This window comes from Lithobates pipiens, unplaced genomic scaffold (genome assembly GCF_037356315.1).
Source record: "Lithobates pipiens isolate NorthernLeopardFrog02 unplaced genomic scaffold, aLitPip1_a1.2 Scaffold_35, whole genome shotgun sequence".
Taxonomy (NCBI): Eukaryota; Metazoa; Chordata; class Amphibia; order Anura; family Ranidae; genus Lithobates; species Lithobates pipiens.
This window is the reverse complement of record NW_027507811.1, coordinates 8,167,886-8,192,695: the sequence shown is the minus strand read 5'-3', so window position 1 is coordinate 8,192,695 and position 24,810 is coordinate 8,167,886. Positions and strand designations below refer to the sequence as shown.

Genomic DNA, 24,810 nt, shown 5'->3' with positions numbered 1-24,810 from the left:
GCATAGAGGGGCCCAAAATCCAAGGAGCACCTTCGGGCTATCAAGCATCATAAAATTACACATAAATTAGCGCGCAGATTAGTGCTGGATTTTTTTGGAGGGCGGGGGGGGGGGGGGGGAATTTTCCCTGAAAGGGTAAAGTTAGGAGAATATGGCATACTTATAATTACACTCCAAAACACATTCTGCTCTACGTCCCGAGAATGGAGAGAACACATGTGTGAGACTTTTTTCACAGTCTAGATGCATAGAGGGGCCCAAAATCCAAGGAGCACCTTCGGGCTATCAAGCATCATAAAATTACACATAAATGACGCATCTAATCCGATCGTGTGTACGAGGTTTAAGACAAAAAAACAAAATCCTACTCTAGCACCTACCTACCCTAGAGGGCGCTACATATAGATATTGACAATTGTCGTCGTTACACACAATTTTTTTTTTTTCCCATTCAATAAATGTTTTACCACAATTTTATTGATAATAAGATTGCAGTCATAAAATCAGGGAACAGTAAAAAGGTAGGAATCCGATTGGTCAGAAAAATGACTTGTCTGAAATGTGGAGGCGGAGTCGTTATTAATTTGTGTACAATACAAACACACAACGTGTTACATTATTAGGACAAAGTATTGCAGAAAAGATCACACCATCTCCAGGGCCTCTGCTTTCAGAAAATACACATTTGGGGGTTTTACCTAATCTTCAGGCCTAAAAACATGCATTTTAACATGGGTGCAAAAACCCCTCTGGTGGTGAAAGGGTATATTTTTCTCCTGCTATCAATGGCCGACACGGTACAACACTTCATCCATGTCTTTGGTGGTCTCTGATCTCCTTATCAACTGTTTATTTCCGTTTCTTATGTTGTTGCCTTTTTATTTAGAAAGTTTTATTATCCCCCCCACATGGGTGTGGCCCCTTTCTCAATACTATGTTTCAATTAGAGAAACATTTACCAATCCGACCTCTAGATGGCACTGTTGTATCATCCATTTCATAGGACATCTTTGTCAAAAGGTCAGGCTTTGGTTGAGGTCTATGAACTGTTTCTTCCATGATGAAGATCAGCCATGGAGTATATCTGAGGTGTATATCGGGGGGTGCTTCTTCCCCACATGTCCAGCAACATTCATATACAAGACATTTCCCGCACTCACTAATACACCTCCAGGGTTGTGTGGGATCCCTGATGTACAGGAAGACAGGACTTCAGTGAGGAGCAATTCCCTCACTCAGGACAGGAACGTGGCTTCTTCCCCGTGTGAGATCTCTGATGTACGTAAAGACTGGACTTCACTGAAAAACATTTCCCGCACTCAGGACAGGAATATGGCTTCTCCCCCGTATGCGATCTCTGATGTATGTAAAGATTGGACTTCCTTGAAAAACATTTTCCGCACTCAGGACAGGCATACGGCTTCTCCCCCGTGTGCAAGCTCTGATGTCTGGCAAGTTCAGATTTTCGGGTAAAACACGACCCGCACTCACGACAGGAATACGGCTTCTCGCCCGTGTGAGACTTCTGGTGTCTGTAAAGACTGGATCGATTCGAAAACCGTGTCCCGCACTCACGACAGGAATATGGCTTCTCGCCTGTGTGCGAACTCTGATGCTCATAAAGGCAGGACTTTTCCGAAAAACATTTACCGCACTCAAGACAAGAAAGTGGCTTCTCTCCCGTGTGCAATCTCTGATGTCTGTCAAGACTGGACTTCTCCGAAAAGCTTTTCCCGCACTCAGGACAGGAATACTGCTTCTCCCCCGTGTGCGATTTCTGATGTCTGTAAAGATGTGAGTTCCTTGCAAAACACTTCCCGCACTCAGGACAGGAATATGGCTTCTCCCCCGTGTGCAATCTCTGATGTCTGTTATGAGAGGACTTGTCCGAAAAACATTTCCCACACTCAGAACAAAAATATGGTTTTTCTCCCGTGTGAGACCTTTGATGTATGACAAGTTGTGCTTTCGTTATAAAACATTTCCCGCACTCAGAACAGGAATACGGCTTCTCACCCGTGTGAGACATCTGATGTATGACAAGTTCTGACTTTTGTCCACAACACATCCCGCACTCAGGACAGGAATATAGCTTCTGACTCGTGTGCAATCTCTGATGTCTGTAAAGACTGGACCTATTTGAAAAACTTGTTCCGCACTCATGACAGGAATATGGCTTTTCACCTGTGTGCGATCTCTGATGATTATAAAGACTGGACTTTTCTAAAAAACATTTTCCGCACTCGAGACAGGAAAGTGACTTTTCACCCGTGTGCAATCTTTCATGTCTGTAAAGACTGGACTTCAATGAAAAACATTTTCCGCACTCAGGACAGGAATGCGGCTTTTCCCCCGTGTGCAATATCTGATGTCTATAAAGATGTGACTTCAGTGAAAAACATTTTCCGCACTCAGGACAGGAATGCGGCTTCTCCCCCGTGTGAGATATCTGATGTCTGACAAGCTGTGATTTTTTTACAAAACCTTTCCCACACTCAGGGCAGGGATGTGGCTTCTCACCGGTGTGAGATCTTACATGCATGATAAGACCAGATTTAAAACGGAAACACTTCCCGCACTCAGTACAGGAAAACCTTTTATCTTCTGAAAGTTTGCCACTGTCCGTCACAGTCTGAGGTTCCTCAGGATAAGAGGAATACGATGGTCCGGCACCGTCCCGCACAGTCTGAGGTTCCTCAGGATAAGAGGAATACAATGGTCCGGCACCGTCCCGCACAGTCTGAGGTTCCTCAGGATAAGAGGAATACGATGGTCCGGCACCGTCCCGCACAGTCTGAGGTTCCTCAGGATAAGAGGAATACAATGGTCCGGCACCGTCCCGCACAGTCTGAGGTTCCTCAGGATAAGAGGAATACGATGGTCCGGCACCGTCCCGCACAGTCTGAGGTTCCTCGGGATAAGAGGAATACGATGGTCCGGCACCGTCCCGCACAGTCTGAGGTTCCTCGGGATAAGAGGAATACGATGGTCCGGCACCGTCCCGCACAGTCTGAGGTTCCTCAGGATAAGAGGAATACGATGGTCCGGCACCGTCCCGCACAGTCTGAGGTTCCTCGGGATAAGAGGAATACGATGGTCCGGCACCGTCCCGCACAGTCTGAGGTTCCTTGGGATAAGAGGAATACGATGGTCCGGCACCGTCCCGCACAGTCTGAGGTTCCTCGGGATAAGAGGAATACGATGGTCCGGCACCGTCCCGCACAGTCTGAGGTTCCTCGGGATAAGAGGAATACGATGGTCCGGCACCGTCCCGCACAGTCTGAGGTTCCTCGGGATAAGAGGAATACGATGGTCCGGCACCGTCCCGCACAGTCTGAGGTTCCTCGGGATAAGAGGAATACGATGGTCCGGCACCGTCCCGCACAGTCTGAGGTTCCTCGGGATAAGAGGAATACGATGGTCCATCTACACTGTGTGGTGCCGGATGGACATTTGAGGTAGTCGGGTTTTCTCCTGGACTATACTGTGTGATGTCCTCATCTTCTACTTTACAGTCTGGAGACAAAGTGAGACAATCCTCTGAGGTTTTCCTCATCTCCCGTCCATCTACTAAAATAGAAATACAAAGATTATTACTAGACATCAGCTGATTGGTTCCCCTAAACCAGGACTCCGCCCACATCAGGCAGCTTTGTCTCTGAGGATCTTACAATTCCCCCCTCAAGGTAACTAGTAAATGGGTCCTCTGATCTCCTACCAGATCATTTCTTTATTCATGGACCTTAGTCAGAGAGTGAGGAAAGAACGAGAACTGTCTTCTATAGGAGTGACAGTGATGAGGGGATTATAGGACGAGTGTCCCCTCTCCCTCTATCACTCATTGCCATCTTCCCAACACAAGAAGTCCTGCACTTCCTTATTTAGTCCATGATTTAGTCATGAATAACAGCGGGGCTGAGCCCCACCAGAGGTCAGAGAGTGAGGATGAAGACTGGACTGATCCTGAAGACCCCCATCATTGGGTTATTGACTCCTCCCCCATTATCACTTTCTGTTTAAGGTTCCAAAGTTGGAGGATGTTATCACATTATTATCACCATGTAAAAGTCTGTCCTCCAATCACATCTTTCGATATAAAATGTCCAGCTGGTAGGAAACGGGTGTAACAAAAGAGAATACATATTATGTGTATATATAGCAGTGGGGGGAGGGGAGAGAGCAGAAGTCAGGAGTATGTCATGTACAACATAGAGAATATAGTGCAGGGTCAGGACTTATAATATTGGTGTTCATTAATCAGTGGAAGATGAAATGTTTACTGCAGACAAGTTGCAGAGGTCCCACACCGCTCCTCCCATCTCCTGAGACTGCACTCAGTGACTTGGGTCTGAGACTATACAGACATATCCCTCCACCCGGCACAGCCAGCAGACAACAGAGCAAGTAATCCCGGAGAATTGTCTTGTCAGAGATCATGCTATACCCAGGTATTGGGCAGAAGACCCAAGAAACATGCACCAGGTGCCTAGATTGAGCAACACCAACATTGTGCTGATCCTCAGAACCTCCATAAATCCAGTCTAGATCCATAAATTGTGTCGGCAGCACAGAGAAGGAAGATTATCGGAGAGAAATCCAGGAATACAGGACGGGGAACACAGCTCAGGAAAGTGACCAGGGGATTACAGGCTGATATCACCCAGCCCCCGCCCTACTCTGGACCAATCAGTGAGCAGTATGGGTGGAGGAATGGATTTAGTGTTAATGACTCACCTGTGCTGATCTCTGTAGGAGTGTCCTCCTCTATAAATGTCCCCGTTATTCCATCCTCCTCCATAGACTGCTGATCATCCCTCACATACCTCTCTTCTTCTTCTTCTGATTTCACCTCAAATTCTATATCCATTGGATCTCCACTCTAAACCAAGAAAATGAGAGAAAATAATCTGTAAAATAAGAGCTTTAATATTGTGACATCACATAATAAAATCTACATATCTCTAGGAGTCCATGTTCTAGATGCTCCGTCCCACCAACCTTGTAACAGTGGGGGATGGTGTGATCTTCCTGTGTGGAATCCCGGGAATACAGAGGACGGGGACATCTCTCTGGTGGGTTCCTGGTATTTGGTGGCTCCATCATATCCTTGTGTCCTTCTGAAAACTCCTCCATCACTCCATACTCCTCATTCTCTTTTTTAAACTCTTCTTTAACATCAATATTATAATCCCCGAGGTTTCCACTCTGAATATACAATAAAACATTCATTGTAACAATCATGCTTGTAGATAAATCATAACTCCCAATGATTGTTCCTCATCTACCTGATGATGGTGGGGGATGGTGTGACCTTCCTGTGTGGAATACAGAGGACGGGGACATCTCTCTGGTGGGTTCCTGGTATTTGGTGGCTCCATTATGACATCCATTAGTCCTCCTGAAAACTCCTTCATCACTCCATACTCCTCATCCTCCTCTTTATACTCTTCTTTAGGAACAATATTATCATCCCCGAGGTTTCCACTCTGGAATGTATTGCAAAACATTTATTGTAACACACATGCTTGTGTATAAATCATAACTACCAGTGATTGTCAATCACCTACCTGATGATGGTGGGGGATGGTGTGATCTTCCTGTGTGGAATCCCGGGAATACAGAGGACGGGGACATCTCTCTGGTGGGTTCCTGGTATTTGGTGGCTCCATCATATCCTTGTGTCCCCCTGCAAGCTCCTTCATCACTCCATACTCTTCATTCTCCTCTTTATACTCTTCTTTAACGGCAATATTATTTTCCCTGAGGTTTCCACTCTGCAATATAACATAAAACATTTATTGTAACAAACATGCTTGAGTATAAATCATAACTACCAGTGATTGTTCCTCATCTACCTGATGATGGTGGGGGATGGTGTGACCTTCCTGTGTGGAATCCCGGGAATACAGAGGACATCTCTCTGGTGGGTTCCCATTACTGGATCCATCTGTAGGAAACACACACACTGACTGAATACATTGTTTCTATGTGTTTATCAGATGATGGGGGATGGGTGGAGCCTCCGTACTGCTCTCTCCTTTACAATAAAGTCTCCTCTTACCCGGTGATGTGAGGGGCGGCTGATTGGCCATCATGACGTCCTTCCCGGCTCCGCTCACCTCTCCTGTCAGCAGCTCGATGATCTCTCTGGTGACTTCTAGAATCTTCTTTGTATTTCTCTATTCTATCAGGGAGGGAGGTGGAGGCAATGTGATGGTCATGTGATCTCCAGACTTCACAGGAGGAAAACTCTACATCTGAACACAAATCGTAAAATCAAATTATATTCCCAGAATCCTCCTCACCTGACTCTACATTTGAGCATTGGAAAAAAAAAAGAAGAAGGAAAATAGCCGGATGGAGGGACATTGGGGGGAGGAGATGTGAGATGTGACTCTGAACTCTCCGTTATTTACTACTGACCTGGAGATCTCTTATCTATCTTACCTCTAAACTCTGTAACTTACTATTGACCGCTCCGAAATGACTGACCCCCAAACCCCCCACAACTTACTACTGACCTCTGAACTCTCCGATACATACTACTGACCTCTGAACTCTCCAATATATACTACTGACCTCTCCATTACTTACTGCTGACCTCTGAACTCTCCGATACAGACTACTGACCTCTGAACTCTCCGATACATACTACTGACCTCTGAACTCTCCGATACATACTACTGACCTCTCCATAACTTACTGCTGACCTCTGAACTCTCTGATACTTACTACTAACCTCTGAACTCTCCGAAATGTACTACTGACCTTTAAACCCTACATAACTTACTATAGACCTCTGAACTCTTCATTACTTACTTTTGACCTCTGAACTTTCCATAATGTACTACTGACCTCTAAACTCTGATACTACTGACCTCTGAACTCTCCGTAATATATAACTGATATTGGAACTCTACATTACTAACTACTGACCTCTGAACTCTCCGAAATGTACTACTGACCTTTAAACTCTACATAATTTACTACTGACCTCTGAACTCTTCGTTACTTACTACTGACCTCTGAACTTTCCATAATGTACTACTGACCTCTGATACTTACTACTGACCTCTGAACTTTCCATAATGTACTACTGACCTCTGATACTTACTACTGACCTCTGAACTCTGATACTACTGACCTCTGAACTCTCCAAAATGTACTAATGACCTCTGATACTACTGACCTCTGATACTTACTACTGACCTCTGAACTCTCCGTAATATATTACTGATTTTGGAACTCTACATTACTAACTACTGACCTCTGAACTCTCTGAAATGTACTACTGACCTTTAAACTCTACATAACTTACTACTGACCTCTGAACTCTTGGTTACTTACTACTGACCTCTGAACTCTCCATAATGTACTACTGACCTCTGACACTACTGACATTTGATACTTACTACTGACCTCTGATACTACTGACCTCTGATACTACTGACCTCTGCACTCTCCGTTACTTACTACTGAACTCTGAGATACTACTGTTCCCCCGTCCATCCCATGGTCCCACTTTCCATCCTCCTGTCCACCCCACTGTCCCCCTGTCCATCCCCCACTGCCCCTTTGACTACTCTATGGCCCTCCCTGAGCACTCTGCAGCCCCCCCCCAATCCACCCCCTGGAGTGAGGTTCTTTGGGGTGCTGTGGTTAGGGTGGTCCACTTTGGGGTGCCTAATGCCCTGTACACACGAGCAGATTTTCCGTCAGATAAAAAACTTGGATGTTTTTTCCGACGGAATTCCGCTCAGGCTTGGCTTGCATACACACAGGTGGCACAAAAGTTCTCGGAACTTTCGACCTTCGAGAACGTGGCGACGTACAACACAAATGAAGTGAGCCACTAAAGTGTTTGGGTTTAGCTGGAAGAAAAAGTGGCAACCCGAGTGGGGGGAGGTGATTTGATCCGTTCATATAGACCGATGAGGTGATTGGTGGGAAAGGCGACACATCTCTAAAATGAAGGGAATGTTCCGGCCTCGTAAAGTTAGGGAATGTTCTGCCCCTGAAGGGGTTAATCTACATTTCCACACTATATATGTGTTTATCATCTGCTGGAGATAAAAGACGTCACAGTGACTATGGAGGAAGAGGACGGACATGACGGGGGGGATTGCTGGGTGTGAAAATAAGATCTTATTAGACTCATCCACCTTACCAACCGTTCAATGTCCTCCACTCCTCTCTGCCAATCCCTCCACTGGCCTCCATTCAGTGTCCTCCACCCCTCTCTGCCAATCCCTCCACTGGCCTCCATTCAGTGTCCTCCACCCCTCTCTGCCAATCCCTCCACTGGCCTCCATTCAGTGTCCTCCACCCCTCTCTGCCAATCCCTCCACTGGCCTCCATTCAGTGTCCTCCACCCCTCTCTGCCAATCCCTCCACTGGCCTCCATTCAGTGTCCTCCACCCCTCTCTGCCAATCTCTCCACTGGCTTCCATTCAGTGTCCTCCACCCCTCTCTGCCAATCCCTCCACTGGTCTCCATTCAGTGTCCTCCACCCCTCTCTACCAATCCCTCAACTGGTCTCCATTCAGTGTCCTCCACCCCTCTCTACCAATCCCTCCACTGGCCTCCATTCAGTGTCCTCCACCCCTCTCTGCCAATCCCTCAACTGGTCTCCATTCAGTGTCGTCCGCCCGCTCTGCCAATCCCTCCATTGGTCTCCATTCAGTGTCCTCCACCCCTCTCTGCCAATCCCTCCACTGGCTTCCATTCAGTGTCCTTCACCCCTCTCTGCCAATCCCTCCACTTCCCTCCATTCAGTGTCCTCCACCCCTCTCTGCCAATCCCTTCACTGGCCTCAATTCAGTGTCCTCCACCCCTCTCTACCAATCCCTCCACTGGTCTCCATTCAGTGTCCTCCACCCCTCTCTGCCAATCCCTCCACTGGTCTCCATTCAGTGCCCTCCACCCCTCTCTGCCAATCCCTCCACTGGCCTCCATTCAGTGTCCTCCACCCATCTCTGCCAATCCCTCCAATGGCCTCCATTCAGTGTCCTCCACCCCTCTCTGCCAATCCCTCCACTTCCCTCCATTCAGTGTCCTCCGCCCCTCTCTGCCAATCCCTCCACTGGCCTCCATTTAGTGTCCTCCACCCCTCTTTGCCAATCCCTCCACTGGTCTCCATTCAGTGTCCTCCACCCCTCTCTGACAATCCCTCCACTGGCCTCCATTCAGTGTCCTCCACCCTCTCTGCCAATCCCTCCACTTCCCTCCATTCAGTGTCCTTCACCCCTCTCAGCCAATCCCTCCACTGGCCTCCATTCAGTGTCCTCCACCCCCCTCTGCCAATCCCTCCACTGGCCTCCATTCAGTGTCCTCCACCCCTCTCTGCCAATCCCTCCACTGGCTTCCACTCACCCAACAAATACAATTCAAAGTACTAACAATAAGTTACAAAGTCATCCATAACTCGGCACCCAGCTACAGTACATCACTAACCTAGTCCCAAAATACCAACCTAATCGCTCTCTTCAGTCCTCCCAATATTTCCTGCTCTCTAGTTCCCTTATCACCTCCTCCCATGCTCACCTCCAGGATTGCTCCAGAGCTTCTCCCATCCTTTGGAACTCCTGACCCCAATCTGTTGACTGTCCCCTGATCTATCCATCTTTAGATGATCCCTGAAAACCCCTTCAAAGAAGCCTATCCTGCTTCTAACTAACACTGTTCTACTTCCTCCATCAGCTCATCCCCCCACAGCTATTACCCTTTGTATCAATTGACCTTCCTTTTTAAATTGTAAGCTCTAAGGAGCCGGGCCCTCCGATTCCTCTTGTACCAAATTGTAATGTAACTGTACTGTCTCCCCTCATGTTGTAAAGCGCTGTGCAAACTGTTGCCGCTATATAAAACCTGTATAATAATAATAATGATCATAATAATACTTACCTCCTCTACTGCCACTTCCAGCAATGTATCCTCTATACTTCCTCCCGACTTACCTCTCACCCAGAACTTCCTGTCTGTACTTGATATCACTTCCTGTCTTCCATAGAGACTTCCTGTCTGGGGAGTAGATCTGAGATCGCCACCTTGTGGAGCTCAGAGGAACTGCAGCCATTGCAGTTGTAGCTTACCTGTATGCACAAACAAGAAATAGATGGCAATAGGCTGCAGAAAATCTGCTTTGGAAAAAAAAAAGATGCCAAAAGGAAGAGATCGGCTTAAAAAAACAAAAAAAGGTAATAGATGCTAATAGACTGCAGGAGATCTGCTGATGAAGAATAGAATAATAAAACAAACGAAGCCGCACCCCTATAGACATCTGATAGAAGATACAATCTGAGATCTCAGTGGTGATTGGAGCCCAGAGGGACTCTGGAGTAAAACCTGAACATCCACCACTCCTACCCTCTGGGGTCACCCCCGCTCACATTTCCTACCCCTCTCCCCAGCAGATGTCCTCTGTATCATAACAGGACTACCATCTGGGTTTTCTGGGACTTCCCTCACCATCTGTCAACTGTTTATTCCTTGCGTGTCATTAACACATGAAAGCTGTTCATAACTTTATGACAGTAGCGCTGCTGTAATAATTACAGGCATCTAAGTTGGACTTGTGCACCTTTTTATTACTATTTTAATGATTGACATATGCATTTGCATTTTAAGCGGCAGCTGTTTTATATATTGAATGCAGTGTTGACATTTAACTGTTGCAACTGTGGAAGTCCTATATTTTATGAAACCTGATATTTCTACAGCGCTGAGATAGTAGTAGGAGGCCTAGGATTTCACTGTGCTTTTTTTTATTAATTCGCTATTGTCAACTCACAAGTCGTTCAGGGTGCAATGCTATGCGCCCGAGCCCAATCTTTTTTCAAGCCAATTAGAGCCTCAGTAGCACCTTCGTCTTTTTATTCTAGAGGTCATATGGTTTTGGGGGTCTTTCACAAATTCTGAAAGCTGTAAGGGAAAAATGAAAACCTTCAGATTTTTTGAGAAATTTAGATATTTACACTTTTGTGTCTGTTCAAATTTCACCATTTCGCAAAAAAGGCGCAATTAAAAATGTTACAAATATTTGTTATTTATTCACTCAATACAGGTTAAGCTGTTATAGTTACTAGGAATTGTGGAAATTTTGCTATGTTTTTATCTGCTAATAATGGTTTTAGAGAATTTTTTGCAAATATATTGGTTTGATAAACATTTGCGCATATCCCGCAGGGTCTAAAAAAATCAGTAGCATCTTCTTTTTATTCTACTTATCATGTGCTTTCAGAAAAATATATGGTTTGGGTGGGGTTGGGGGCCTTTCACAAATTCTGAAAGCTATTAGTGAAAAATAAAAAAAACAAAGGAAAAATTGCAAAATGGAGCACGGGGCATGGCAGTGAAAGGGTTAAAGAAGGGAGACGTGGCATTTTTTGCATCCCTAAATAAAAATGATAATAGAGACAAAAAGCAGAAATATAACACAGACACACTGCACATCATGCGAGTCTTTATAATGGGCTGCATTTGCAAATAGGAGATACAGCGTTTTTTATCCAAAAGTAAAAATGATGATGTCAGAGACAAGCATTTTTTGCATCTCTAAATGAAAATGATAACAGAGTCACAATGCACATCATGTGAGCCTTTTTATTAGGCCGCATTTAACCACTTTACGACCGGCGCACTCCGATGTACGTCCATTTTTTGAAGAGGGATAGCTCGGTAACGGCAGCAGCTGCTGCCACAACCGAGATATCCATCTCTTCAGGCGCCGGTCGTCGTGTGCGATAATGGTGGTCTCTGCGGCGGGTTCGCCGCGAGATCACTGCTATCGGCGACGGGGCCGTCGGTAGCGGCGGAGGCGATCGGGTACTTTCCTGTGCTGGGTATAGAGAGGAGTGAGGCTAAGATGGCCCCCACTCATCTCTATACCATAGGAGGGCGGAAGCAACGTCAAAACGTCACTTCCGCCCATACCTCTTAAAGGCACATTTTTTCAATGTAATTTTTTCAAATGACATTTTTTTTTTTTATTGCATTTAAGTTCAAATATGAGGACTTTTTGACCCCCCAGATCTCATATTTAAGAGGACCTGTGATGCTTTTTTCTATTACAAGGGATGTTTACATTCCTTGTAATAGGAATAAAAGTGATCCATTTTTTTTTTTTTTGTTTAAATAAATAAAATCTATTAAATAAGAAAACAGAAAAAAAAGACGAGCTTGCGCGCAGAAGCGAGCGCATATGTGAGTAGCTCCCGCATATGAAAATGGTAGTCAAACCACACATGTGAGATATCACCGTGATCGGTAGAGGGATAGCAATAATTCTAGCCCTAGACCTCCTCTGTACCACAAAAAATGCAAATGTCGCTTATGGAGATTTTTTAGGCTAAAAGTTTGACGCCATTCCACGAGCGGGCGCCATTTTGAAGCGTGACATGTTGGGTATCAATTTACTCGGCGTGACATTATCTTTCACAATATAAAAAAAATGGGCTAATTTTATTTCACTTGTAAGACCGCTGCGCAAATACTGTGTGAAAAAAAGTATTGCAATGACCGCCATTTTATTCTCTAGGGTATTAGAAAAAAAATATATAAATGTTTGGGGGTTCTGAGTAATTTTCTAGCAAAAAAAAAACAGTTTTAAACATGTAAACACAGAGTCTGAAAAAGAGGCCTGGTCCTTAAGTGGTTAAAGAAGGGGGACAAAGCATTTTTCTATCTCCTAATAACAATGATAATATCAGAGGCACAAAGCAGAAATATAACAGAGACACCCTGCACATCATGTAAGCCTTCTTATTAGGCCACATTTAAAGAAGGGGGAAAAAGCATTTTTCTATCTCCTAATAACAATGATAATATCAGAGACACAAAGCAGAAATATAACACAGACACCCTGCACATCATGTAAGTCTTTTTATTAGGCCGTATTTAAAGGGAGACTAAACATTTTTTATCTCCAAATAAAAATGACAGTGAATAATATCAGAGACACAAAGCAAAAATATAACACAGACACCCTGCACATCATGCAAGTCTTTATAATGCTCTGCATTTGAAAATGAGAGGCAAAGCATTTTTATCCAGAAATAAAAATGAAATTTTTATGATCTCAGAAATACAAAGCAGAAATATTACAAAGACGTTGCACATAGTGTAAGCCTTTTTATTCGGCCACATTTAAACAAGGGAGCTAAAGAATTTTTTATCTCCAAATAACAATGATAATATCAGAGGCACAAAGCAGAAATATAACAGAGACACCCTGCACATCATGTAAGTCTCTTTATTAGGCTGCATTTAAAAGGGAGACAAAGCATTTTTTATCTCCAAATAAAAATGACAGTGACACCCTGCACATCATGTGAGCCTTTTTTATAGGCTGCATTAAAATAAAATAAGGGATACAAAGCATTTTTTGTATCTCCAAAAAAAAAAAAATGATAATAGAAGCACAAAGCAGAGACACCCTGCACATCAAGCGAAGGCTACATTTGAAAATGAGAGACAAAGCATTTTTTAGCCAGAAATAAAAATGACATTTGATGATGTCAGAGACACAAAGCAGAAATATTATAAGATGCTCCACATAGTGTAAGCATTTTTATTAGGCCACATTTAAAGGGAGATAAAAAATTTTTTTATCTCCAAATAAAAATGACAAAATATCAGAGACACAAAGCAGAAATATAACAGACACACCCTGCACATCAAGTGAGCATTTTCAATAGGCTGCATTTTAAAGAAGGCAGCTAAAGCATTTTTTTATCTCCAAATAACAATGATAATATCAAAAGCACAAAGCAGAAATATAACAGAGACACCCTGCACATCATGGAAGTCTTTTTATTAGGCCACATTTAAAGGAAGACAAAGCAGAAATATTACAGAGACACCCTGCACATCATGGAAGTCTTTTTATTAGGCCACATTTAAAGGAAGACAAAGCAGAAATATTACAGAGACACACTGCACATCATCAGCCTTTTTAGTTTAGGCCACATTTGAAAAGGGTAAGTGACTTTTTTTTATCTTAAGATAAAAAATGCTGTGGATTATGTGTGAGAAGCAAGGCAGAAATATTACACAGACATATGTAAGCATTTTTAATAGGTAGATATGAAGAGAGACAAGGCAATTTTTTATTCAGCAATAACAATTGCTATGGATTATGTCAGAGACACAAAGCAGGAATATTGTAAGTCAGCTCTAAATCAGTTGAGGTAGAACACATTTTGAAAGGAATACACAGCATGCAGATTTTCCTGGCCCTTGTGCTCTATGTGTTCTGTACTCCTGACCCCTGTGCTCGGTGCGTTATGTACTCCTGACCCCTGTGCTTGGTGTGTTATGTACTCCTGACCCCTGTGCTCGGTGTGTTATGTACTCCTGACCCCTGTGTGTTATGTACTCCTGACCCCTGTGCTTGTTTTTTTATGTATTCCTGACCCCTGTGCTCCGTATGTTATGTATTCCTGACCACTGTTCCCTGTGTGTTATGTACTCCTGACCACTGTTCCCTGTGTTATGTACTCCTGACACCTGTGCTCTAGGTGTTATATACTCCTGACCCCTGTACTTTCTGTGTTATGTACTCCTGACCCCTGTGTGTTATGTACTCCTGACCCCTGGGCTCTGTGTTTTATGTACTCTTAACCCTTGCGGTCTGTGTGTTATGTACTTCTGTACTCTGCGTTATGTATTCCGGACCCCTGTGCTGTGTGTTATGTACTCCTGACCCCTGTGTTCTATGTGTTGTGTACTCCAAACCCCTGTGCTATATGTGTTGTGTACTCCTGACCCCTGTGCTCTGTGTGTTTATCTACTCCTGACCCCTGTGTTATATACTCCTGACCTATGTGTTCTGTGTGTTATATACTCCAGTGCTCTGTGTTATGTATTCCTGACCCCTGTGCTCTGTGTGTTATGTACGCCTGACCCCTGTGCTCTGTGTGTTATGTACGCCTGACCCCTGTGCTCTGTGTGTTATGTACGCCTGACCCCTGTGCTCTGTGTGTTATGCACGCCTGTGTCCTGTGCTCTGTGTGTTATGTACGCCTGACCCCTGTGCTCTGTGTGTTATGTACGCCTGACCCCTGTGCTCTGTGTGTTATGTACGCCTGACCCCTGTGCTCTGTGTGTTATGTACGCCTGACCCCTGTGCTCTGTGTGTTATGCACGTCTGTGTCCTGTGCCTTAAGCACTCCTGACCACAACCCTGTGTGTCTTAGCCCTTGTACACACGGTCGGAGAATCCGTCGGAATATGTCCTATCGGACCGTGTTGTCGGATAATCTGACTGTGTGTGATATGCATCGGACTGATTCCGTCGGAATATCCGCCGGACCTAATTTTCCAACACGTTGGAAATATTTCCCGACCAACTGGTTTGATCGGACATACTCCGATCATGTGTAGAGAATTTTGATCGGATCAAGTGCCACGCATGCTCAGCTCAAATTCCTACATCAAAGCTATTGGCTACTAGCCTGAACGTAGTCCCGTCGTAACGAATCGTATCGATTTTTGACCGTGTGTATGCAACAGTTTCGGACAAGATCCGACGGATTTGGTTGTGGAAATCTCCGACGGTGTGTACAGGGGCTTAGCCCTTGTACACACGGTCGGACATTCCGACAAACAAATCCGTCGGATTTTGTCCGAAACTGGTGTTGCATACACACGGTCACAACGTTGTTCGTAAAATCCGATCGTTTAGAACGTGATGACGTTATTTCGTTACGATTGGACTACGTTGCGGCTAGTAGCCAATAGCTCTAGTCTAGGAATTTGATCTGAGCATGTGTGGCACTTTGGCCGTTCGGAATTCTCTACAAACGATCGGACTTTGTCCGATCGGACCATGTTGTCGGAAAATTTTATAGCCCAGCTCTAAAACTTTGTCGGTCGGATATTCGGACGGAAAACAGTCCGATGGAGCCCACACACGGTCGGATTTTCTGTTGGAATGTCCGACCGTGTGTACAAGGGCTTAGGCTTGTCTGACCGCTGCGCCCTGTGCATTATGGATCCCCCATCACTGTGTTCTTTGCATTACCCTGCACTCCTGCCATGTGTGCGTTAGGTACTCTTGACCCCTGAAATCTGTGCATTATTTACACACACATATATATATATATATATACACACACTATTCTTGCATGTGGCACAGCAGTTAATGCTTATTTCATGGGTACATCCATACCCCTCCCACTCTTAATGTAATTTGGCCATACCCACTGTTCACAATAATCTGCATTATTGCTCTCATCAGAGTTCCCAGGTGTATTGCAATCCTAGCAACACCCGTGGATGTATATCAAGGTGTGTATATCCCAGTGTGAGATCTCTGATGTACGGCAAAATATAATTCATATATATAATATATATCATATAGAAGACATTTCCCACACTCGGGACACTAATACACCTTGAGAGTTTTGTGGGTTCTCTGATGATGACTGTTAAGACTAGACTTCTTTGAATAACTTTTCCCACACTCAGGGCAAGAATACGGCTTCTCCCCCGTGTGGCATCTTTGATGTACAACAAGTTCTGTTTTCCGCAAATAACATTTCCCACACTCGGAGCAGCAATGCGGTTTCTCCCCCGTATGAGTTTTTTGATGTCTGACAAGTTCCGATTTTCGTGAACAACATTTCCCGCACTCAGGACAGGAAAACAGTTTCCCTGCGTGGCATAACCGATGTACAGTAAGATGAGATTTCTGTGAATAACATTTTCCGCACTCGGGACAGGAATACGGCTTCTCCCCCGTGTGAATTCTCTGATGGTTGTCGAGATTAGGCTTCTGCGAAAAACGCTTCCCGCACTCAGGACAGGGATATGGTTTCTCACCCGTGTGAGTCCGCTGATGTAGGTAAAGATGGGCTACATCTGAAAAACCTTTACTGCACTCAGAGCAGGGATACAGCTTCTCGCCCGTATGCAGTCTTTGGTGATTATAAAGTTTGGACTTGCGTGAAAAACATTTGCCGCACTCAGGGCAGGAATACGGCTTCTCCCCCGTGTGAGACCTCTGATGTATCACAAGTTCCGAGTTCCGTGAATAACTTTTCCCGCAGTCAATGCAGGAATACGGCTTTACACCTGTGTGGGATCTTTGATGTACTGCAAGTTTTGATTTCTGGGCAAGCTGTTTTCCGCACTCAGAGCAGGCATACGGCTTTTCCCCCGTGTGAATTCTCTGATGTCGGGAAAGATATCCCTTCTGTGAGAAGCATTTCCCGCACTCAGAGCAGGAAAATGGCTTCTCTCCCGTGTGAGATCGGAAATGCAGGATGAGTGTTGATTTATGAAGAAAACATTTCCCGCACTCAGAACAGGAATGGGACTTCTCAGCTGTTTGAGATCTCTGATGCCTAGCAAGACTTAATTCAGAGCTAAAACTTTCCCCACATTCCCCCTGAACCCCGGCGCCATCCCTCACAGTACGAGGTTGCTCAGAGTCGGAGGGATTCCATGGTCTATCCACACTGTGAAGTCCACCATCCATAGTGGAGATCATTGTCTTTTCTCCTCCACAATCTCCTGTGATGTCCTCATCTTCCATTTTCCAACCTGGAGATAAAGTGAGACGATCCTTTGAGGGTTTCTCCATGGCGTGTCCTGGAAAAATATAAAAACATCATCAATAGATATGAGAGGGTTAGTTCACTTCCATCAAGATCCCATCTGGATCAGGTAGATATGAGTGAGGAGATGTTCTCTGTGGAGGTCCCAACCAGCCGGGACTTTTCCCCCCTCTTCAGTCCTTTGGTCCTCCTCCCAGATCACTTCTACATTTACACAGCCTTGTCAGAAGAGCAGGAACCAATGGGGGACTGGGAGGTCCATGCTCTTTACACAACCACAAGCCTAGACCAATCAGTGAGCAGTAACAGAGCAGAGATAAGAGAAGAATATATGATGGGTCACCTGTGCTGATCTCTGTAGGAGTGTCCTCCTCTATGAATGTCCTCGTCATTCCAGCCTCCTCCGTATATTGCTGATCATCCCTCACATACGTCTCTTCTACTTCACCCTCAACTTTCATCTTCATCAGATCTTCACCCTAAACCAACAGAATGGCAGAAAATAACATCTGTAACATAGAAGTATTTATGATGTGAGATCACATAGAAAATATCATCTTGTAGAGTCCACACATCATCTCCACATGTCAGAGTGTTCAATCACTTTAGATGATTATAAAGGTTATTTTTTCTTTTAAATAACAAACATGTTACACTTACCTGCTCTGTGCTAGAGTTTTGCACAGAGCGGCCCCGATCTGGGGTCACCCGGTGGCGCTCCTCTTCATCGAGTGCCCCCTTGGAGAGCTGCTTTCCATGGGGGCACTCAAGCGGGTGTGCTCCCGAGTCCTGCGTCCATTGACAAAGACAGCAGGACGTGTCCCCACCCCCCAGCTCACAGGATTTAATTGACAACAGAGGAAGCCAATGGCTCCTGCTGCTATCAATCTATCCAATGAGGACCCGAGACAGTGGCTGAAGCTGCTTTGCTCGTCCCCGTCGCTGGAAAGATCGGACTCAGGTAAGAAAAAGGGAGGCTCTGAGGGGCAGCTGTTTTTCATAGAATGCATTAAGGTGAAAAACCACGAGGGTTTACAACTCCTTTATGTTCCTGACCCTCAACTCCACCTACCTGATGATGGTGGGGGATGGTGTGACCTCCCTGTGTGGAATACAGAGGACGGGGACATCTCTCTGGTGGGTTCCTGGTATTAGGCGGCTGCATCATATCCTTGTGTCCATTTGAACGTTCCTCCGTCACTCCATACTCCTCATCCTCCTCTTTATACTCTTCCCTAACAACAATATTATTATCCCCGAGGATTCCACTCTGAATATATAATAAGACATTCATTACAACAAACATGTTTATGTATAATACATAACTACCTATAATTGTTACTCATCTACCTGATCAGGTTTGGCATAGTTGTGCTTTTCCTGTGTGGAATCCCGGGAATACAGAGGACGGGGACATCTCTCTGATGGGTTTCTGTAACTGGAGGACTCCACCATGGTGTCCTGGTACAGATATTTTTGTTCTTCCTCCATCCCCCCATCCTCATCATCCTCCTCCTCTTTTATCTCTTCTTTAACCTCAACTTTAGAATCTCTCAGGTTTCCACTCTGAATATATAATAAAAATGACATCACTGGTAACAATGCAGATAATGTACAGATCCTAATGATACTATCAGTGATTGTTCCTCATCTACCTGATGATGGTGGGGGATGGTGTGACCTTCCTGTGTGGAATCCCGGGAATACAGAGGACGGGGACATCTCTCTGGTGGGTTCCCATTACTGGATCCATCTGTAGGAAACACACACACTGACTGAATACATTGTTTCTATGTGTTTATCAGATGATGGGGGATCTAGGTGGACCCTCCGTACTGCTCTCTCCTTTACAATAAAGTCTCCTCTTACCCGGTGATGTGAGGGGCGGCTGATTGTCCATCATGACGTCCTTGTAGAGATCCTTGTGTCCTTCTAAATACTCCCACTCCTCCATGGAGAAATAGACAGTGACATCCTGACACCTTATAGGAACCTGACACACACAATGATACAGTCACCATCCAGACACATCCCTTGTCTGTTACTGGATAATGTCCCAGAATTCCCAGAATCCTCCTCACCTCTCCTGTCAGCAGCTCCATCATCTTCTTGGTGACTTCTAGAATCTTCTCCATGTTGTGTCTCTCAGGTTTTAGGGAGTCACATGGAGGCACTGTGATGGTCATATGATCACCGGACTTCACAAGAGGAAATCTCTGTATTGGAGAACCAATAGGAATATCATGTTAAAATCCCAGAATCCTCCTCACCTCTCCGGTCAGGTCTGTGTTTTATTAATAGAGATAAGAGTGATGTCATGTGACCTCCCAGAATCCTCCTCACCTCTCCGGTCAGGTCTGTGTTTTATTAATAGAGATAAGAGTGATGTCATGTGACCTCCCAGAATCCTCCTCACCTCTCCGGTCAGCAGGTAGATGATCTCCAGGGTGAGGTTTATTATTTTCCCAGTCACGTGACTCAGATCCTCCTCCATCCTCATTGGTCATGTGTTCTATATGGGTTTCCTGTAGACCAATAATTGATAAACAGAGAATGATCTGGACTGTACTGGTTGTATAATATTAGGATGGGGATGTATGGGGGATAACGTGAGGGTTTCTATCTTCAAGGAACGATCCCCAGTAGGATTACACACAGAGGAACATTTAATTTAGTGCTTAATATGTTTATTGGGGTCCAGTAGCCTCTTATTATTTGGCCTTTATGTCTACATAAAACTATTATCCTCTGTACATCACCAAAATGAAGAGAATGTTCCGGCCCCGTAAGTGGGGGAATGTTCTGCCCCTGAAGGGGTTAATCTAGGTTCCCACACTATATATGTGTGTATCATCATCTGCTGGAGATAAAAGATGTCACAGTGACTATGGAGGAAGAGGACGGACATGACGGAGGGTTACTAGGTGTAAATAGAAAATAAGATCTTATTACCTCTTCTGCTGCCACTTCCAACAACGTCTCCACTCTACTTCCACCCGACTCACCTCTCACATCCTGTTTATAACTGAGATCACTTCCTGTCTGTACCTGACATCACTTCCTGTTTTCCATAGAGACTTCCTGTCTGGTAGAAGTGAGAGCACCACCTTGTGGAGCTTAGAGAGACTGCAGCTCCGAGAAATGACTCATAATGTGAACACAACACGGCCTAAACCACAAACTGATTACAGATTTAATACATACATAGTCCGGCCCTCCAGTACAGATCCTCACGATCCTTTATTACATCTCATGGATATAAAACATCTGGACAGGGACTCTAACATGTTTCACCCACTGGGGGGGGGGGGGGGGGGCCTTCCTCAATACTTCCCATCATATAAACCCACACACATTTATAAACACTGTTTTACCCTGAGCTCCAGACGGAGGATCACATCACCTCCTGTTTACAATTATATTGCAATGTCTGAGTATGGAGTCAATGAACCAATCAGTGCTTGCACGCAGACAAGAAATAGATGTCAATAAGCTGTGGGAGATCTGCTGAAAATAAACAGCAAAAAAAGATGCTGATAGGTTGCAAGAAAACCTGCTGAAAAAAAAAAAAGAATATAGATGCCAATAGGTTGTAGAAGATCTGTTGAAAAAAAGATGCTAATAGGTTGCAGAAGATCTGCTGAATAATAAAAAAACAAAAACAAAACCACACATCCAAACATATCTAATATAGCTAATTTATTATAAAAAAAAAAACTAACTAACATTCTAGTGGTGATTGAGGACCAGAGGGACTCTGGAGTAAAACCTGAACATCCAGGACATCTCCCCCTGGGGTCACCTCTGGTGCAGATCTCCACCCCCATCCACAGAATGTACACTTTATATATCAGATTTCCTGCAACCTATTAGCATTTATTTCTCTTTTTCTTTTTGTTGAATTTTCCTAGCAGCCTATTTACACCTGGGTCTTGCCACCTGTTTGGTCTCATTACATTTTTGGCGGTGATTGTTGTCACTCCCACAGACAAGGTTGTCGCTGGAGGGGGCCAATGAAGGGACCAAGCATATGGGTGATGTGTGGGAATCCCTGTATGAGGAATGGTTGTGTTTGCAGAAAAGAGGGAGGGACTTCCTTTTCCCTGTGTACTTTGACGTTGACGTCAACAGAGGTTAGTTTGTGTTTACGCTTCGTAGACAGACGTCTCCTATAATGACCCATCCTAGGTCCGGTCTCAGAGCATTGTGGGAACAATAATCCGAGCTCTTGCTATAGATATCTATCCCAAGGATCAGCTTAGCCTGAGGACCAAGTTTTGGCATCGGATGAACTCTGCATCAAAAGTATGGGGGGATGAATCCCGGCATTTGCTGGATTTTTTTTTTCTCCCAAATAAAGGTCTATAAATTCGTTATAGAGATATAGAACTTATTTCTTCTGATCGTACGGCACGAGGACATAAAAAAAGGAAGTTTTATTTGTACAGGACAGACTGCCCGCCGAAGGACAATATGATTATATGGGACCTTCTCAGTTATGGATATTGTCAGAGAGAACAGGCAGAAATATTACAGAGACATGCTGCACATCATGTAAATATTTTTAGTAGGCCACATTTGACAAGGAGAAAGAGGACATTAGGCAGACATGAGGTGCGTGACGAAACGCATTGACCTCATCACGTTTTACCTGAAAGCCGAGGGTTTAGGTGTTTTTACTGTAGATGTGATGCCGATGTTGTTTCTTAGAGGGGCAGTGTATAATTAAAGTGGCAAACTACTCCTAGTACACAGGAAAGTTGTGCATTTTACTTGTGAGTGTATTTCTATTGGGTTTTATTTTATTTTGGCCGATAAAGTTTATGAATTCAAAACATATTACATGATGATGACTTTCTATTTTTTCCGAGCACCATGGATTAACCACTTGCCTGCCAGGGCCCAGGCCGATTTTCAGCTTTCAGCTCTGTCGCACTTTGAATTACAATTGCGCAGTCAATCATAGTTGTAAATACTGCTGTGTATGCGGCTGGAAAGGCCAAGGGCGTTTTTTTTTTTTTTTTTTAATCTCAGCCTTTCCTGCCTAGAGGAGAGATGTAGGGTCTTATAGACCTCACATCTCTCCATTACGAGGACCTGCCGTGCCTCATTCCTATTACAAGGGATGTTTACATTCCTTGTAATAGGAATAAAAGTGATAAAAAAAAAATGTAAAAAAAATTTAAGGGAAAGTGTAAAAAAACATAAAAATAAATAAAATTAAAAAATAAAATAAACAATAAATAAATGTAAAAAAATTTTTAGAGCGCCCTCCCGCCCCCGGGTTTTTGCGAACGCATACATATGTTGTGCCCACATATGTAAACGGCGCTCAAACCACGTGTGAGGTATCGCCACGTGCGCTAGAGCGAGAGCAACAATTCTAGCCCAAGACCTCCTCTGTAAATCTAAACATGTAACTTGTAAAAATCTTTAAAGGGTCGCCTATGGAGATTTTGAAGTACCGAAGTTTGGCGCCATTCCACAAGTGTGCGCAATTTTAAAGCGTAACATGTTAGGTATCTATTTACTTGGCAAAACATAATCTTTCACAAAAAAAATGGGGCTAACATTCGTTTTTTATTTTTTTATTTATGCGTTTGAATTTTTTTTTAACAAAAAATGAAAAATTTTTAATTTTAAAAAATGCTGCGCAAATATGTGTGGTATTAAAAGTTGCAACAAACCACCATTTGATTCCCTAGGGTTTCTCCTAAAAAAAAAAATATATATATATATATATATATATATATAGGGGTTTCTGGGATTTTCTAGCAAAAAAAAACATGATTTTTACATGTAGGAGAGGAGTGCCAGAATAGGCCTGGTATGGAAGTGGTTAAAGAGGAAGTCGAGCCTGGATGAAAAAAAATCAAAAGTCAGCAGCTACAAATACTGTAGCTGTTGACTTTTAATATTAATATTAGGGAACTTACCTGTCCAGGGTTCCCACGATGTCGGCACCCCAGCTGATCTTCGGATCGCCTCTCGGGTGCTGCCGCCGCCATTCCTATTAAGGGAACCCGGGAGTAAAGTCTATCCAGGGGGGAAGAAGTAGGGGGCTTAAATTCAAGGAGATTGGGCTGTGGCCCCGTTCTTGGAAGTGGGGAAGGGGACCTGTCACAAATCAGGGCCCCCCCCCCCTGAAAGGTGCTAAATCCGGCACCGGAGGGGGAGGAAGCGTATAAGCTCTTTGGTGGAACTCCACTTTAAGGAAGAAGCTGGTTGGTGCATTTGGAGTATGGAAATATATTCATTAAGAAGAGAGCTGTTAATACATCTGGAGAGTCCTATGGAGATCTGAAGCCCTCGTTAAGGGGCAAAGTGCAGATTGACCCATTATAGGTGGATATTTAAAGGTGAGCAGGTGGTTTGGCTAATGCCACGTACACACAACCCGACTTTCCGGCAGACTAGGTCTGACGGAATCAGTACGTCGAACAATCCGATCGTGTGTGGTGTTTTAAAAAATGCGACAGACCTAGAAATAGGAACATGTTTCAAATCTGTCCGACGGACTCAATTCCTATCGGGAAAACCGTGCGTCTGTATGCTGGAGCGATGGACCAAATACGAAGCAAGGGAAGCTATTGGCTACTGGCTATTGAACTTCCTTTTTTAGTCCCGTCTTACGTTATCAGGTTCAAAACGAACAGACTTAGCCCTTGTACACACGATCGGAGATTCCGACGGAATGTGTCCGATCGGAGCGTTTTGTCGGATATTCCGACTGTGTGTGGTCTTCATCGGACTGTTTCCGTCAGAATATCCATCGGACCAAATTTTCCAACTTGCCGGAAATATTTTCCGACAAAATGCTCCGATCGGACATACTCCGATCATGTGTAGAGAATTCCGATCGGACAAAGTGCCACGCATGCTCAGATCAAATTCCTAAACCAAAGCTATTGGCTACTAGCCTGAACGTAGTCCCGTCGTAGCAAAATAACGTCATCACGTTCTGAACGATCGGATTTTCCGACAACTTTGTCCGACCGTTTGTATACAACAGTTTCGGACAAAATCCGACGGATTTGGTTGTTGGAATCTCCGACCGTGTGTACAAGGGCTTAGTCCGTTCGTGTGTGGCCAAGTCCGTTTTGTTGGAACTTTGCCCGAAAGTCCGTCGGGAAGACCGTCGGACTTAGTCTGCTAGAAAGTCCGGTCGTGTGTACGTGGCATTACAGAATGAACTGAAGTTGATTTACTTAAAGTGGTTGTAAACCCTTACAAACCACTTTGACCTACAGGT

At 44.4% G+C, this 24,810-nt stretch overlaps 3 protein-coding genes across 3 annotated transcripts in view; all 3 read right to left on the bottom strand.

The window, feature by feature from the left end:
- LOC143955541 (uncharacterized) overlaps positions 1 to 24,810 on the bottom strand; it is a 124,768-nt gene that overhangs the window by 93,297 nt on the left and 6,661 nt on the right. The window contains exons 3-4 of the mRNA XM_077465589.1: positions 19,428 to 19,774; positions 5,856 to 5,947 (exon numbers count right to left, since the gene is read on the bottom strand). Of these exons, the coding sequence (XP_077321715.1) occupies positions 5,856 to 5,947; positions 19,428 to 19,512 (177 nt within the window). The 5' untranslated portion in view covers positions 19,513 to 19,774. The remainder of the gene's footprint in view (positions 1 to 5,855; positions 5,948 to 19,427; positions 19,775 to 24,810) is intronic.
- On the bottom strand, positions 3,582 to 5,795 carry LOC143955369 (uncharacterized). Its single transcript, XM_077465432.1, has 4 exons — positions 5,568 to 5,795; positions 5,286 to 5,486; positions 4,999 to 5,205; positions 3,582 to 4,879 (listed from the first exon to the last, which is right to left on the bottom strand). Exons 1-4 carry the CDS (start codon positions 5,793 to 5,795, stop codon positions 4,673 to 4,675), a joined length of 843 nt encoding a protein of 280 aa, XP_077321558.1. The 3' UTR covers positions 3,582 to 4,672.
- Positions 12,867 to 19,416, bottom strand: LOC143955718 (uncharacterized). Its single transcript, XM_077465835.1, has 5 exons — positions 19,214 to 19,416; positions 18,909 to 19,124; positions 18,631 to 18,828; positions 17,902 to 18,037; positions 12,867 to 17,592 (listed from the first exon to the last, which is right to left on the bottom strand). The coding sequence occupies exons 2-5, from the start codon at positions 19,047 to 19,049 to the stop codon at positions 16,385 to 16,387; spliced, it is 1,683 nt and encodes a 560-aa protein (XP_077321961.1). The 5' UTR covers positions 19,050 to 19,124; positions 19,214 to 19,416; the 3' UTR covers positions 12,867 to 16,384.

What these genes read in the sequence shown, in the direction of transcription:
- LOC143955369 (XM_077465432.1), bottom strand. Translation starts at nt 5,795, where the DNA reads ATGTTTTATGTTATATTGCAGAGTGGAAACCTCAGGGAAAATAATATT. An exon ending in CCATCCCCCACCATCATCAG is followed by an intron (nt 5,487 to 5,567) that starts GTAGGTGATTGA and finishes AATACATTCCAG; the next exon opens with AGTGGAAACCTCGGGGATGA. An exon ending in CCATCCCCCACCATCATCAG is followed by an intron (nt 5,206 to 5,285) that starts GTAGATGAGGAA and finishes TTGTATATTCAG; the next exon opens with AGTGGAAACCTCGGGGATTA.
- LOC143955718 (XM_077465835.1), bottom strand. Translation starts at nt 19,049, where the DNA reads ATGGAGGAAGAACAAAAATATCTGTACCAGGACACCATGGTGGAGTCC. An exon ending in ACTATGCCAAACCTGATCAG is followed by an intron (nt 18,829 to 18,908) that starts GTAGATGAGTAA and finishes TTATATATTCAG; the next exon opens with AGTGGAATCCTCGGGGATAA. An exon ending in CCATCCCCCACCATCATCAG is followed by an intron (nt 18,038 to 18,630) that starts GTAGGTGGAGTT and finishes CTGTTGGTTTAG; the next exon opens with GGTGAAGATCTGATGAAGAT.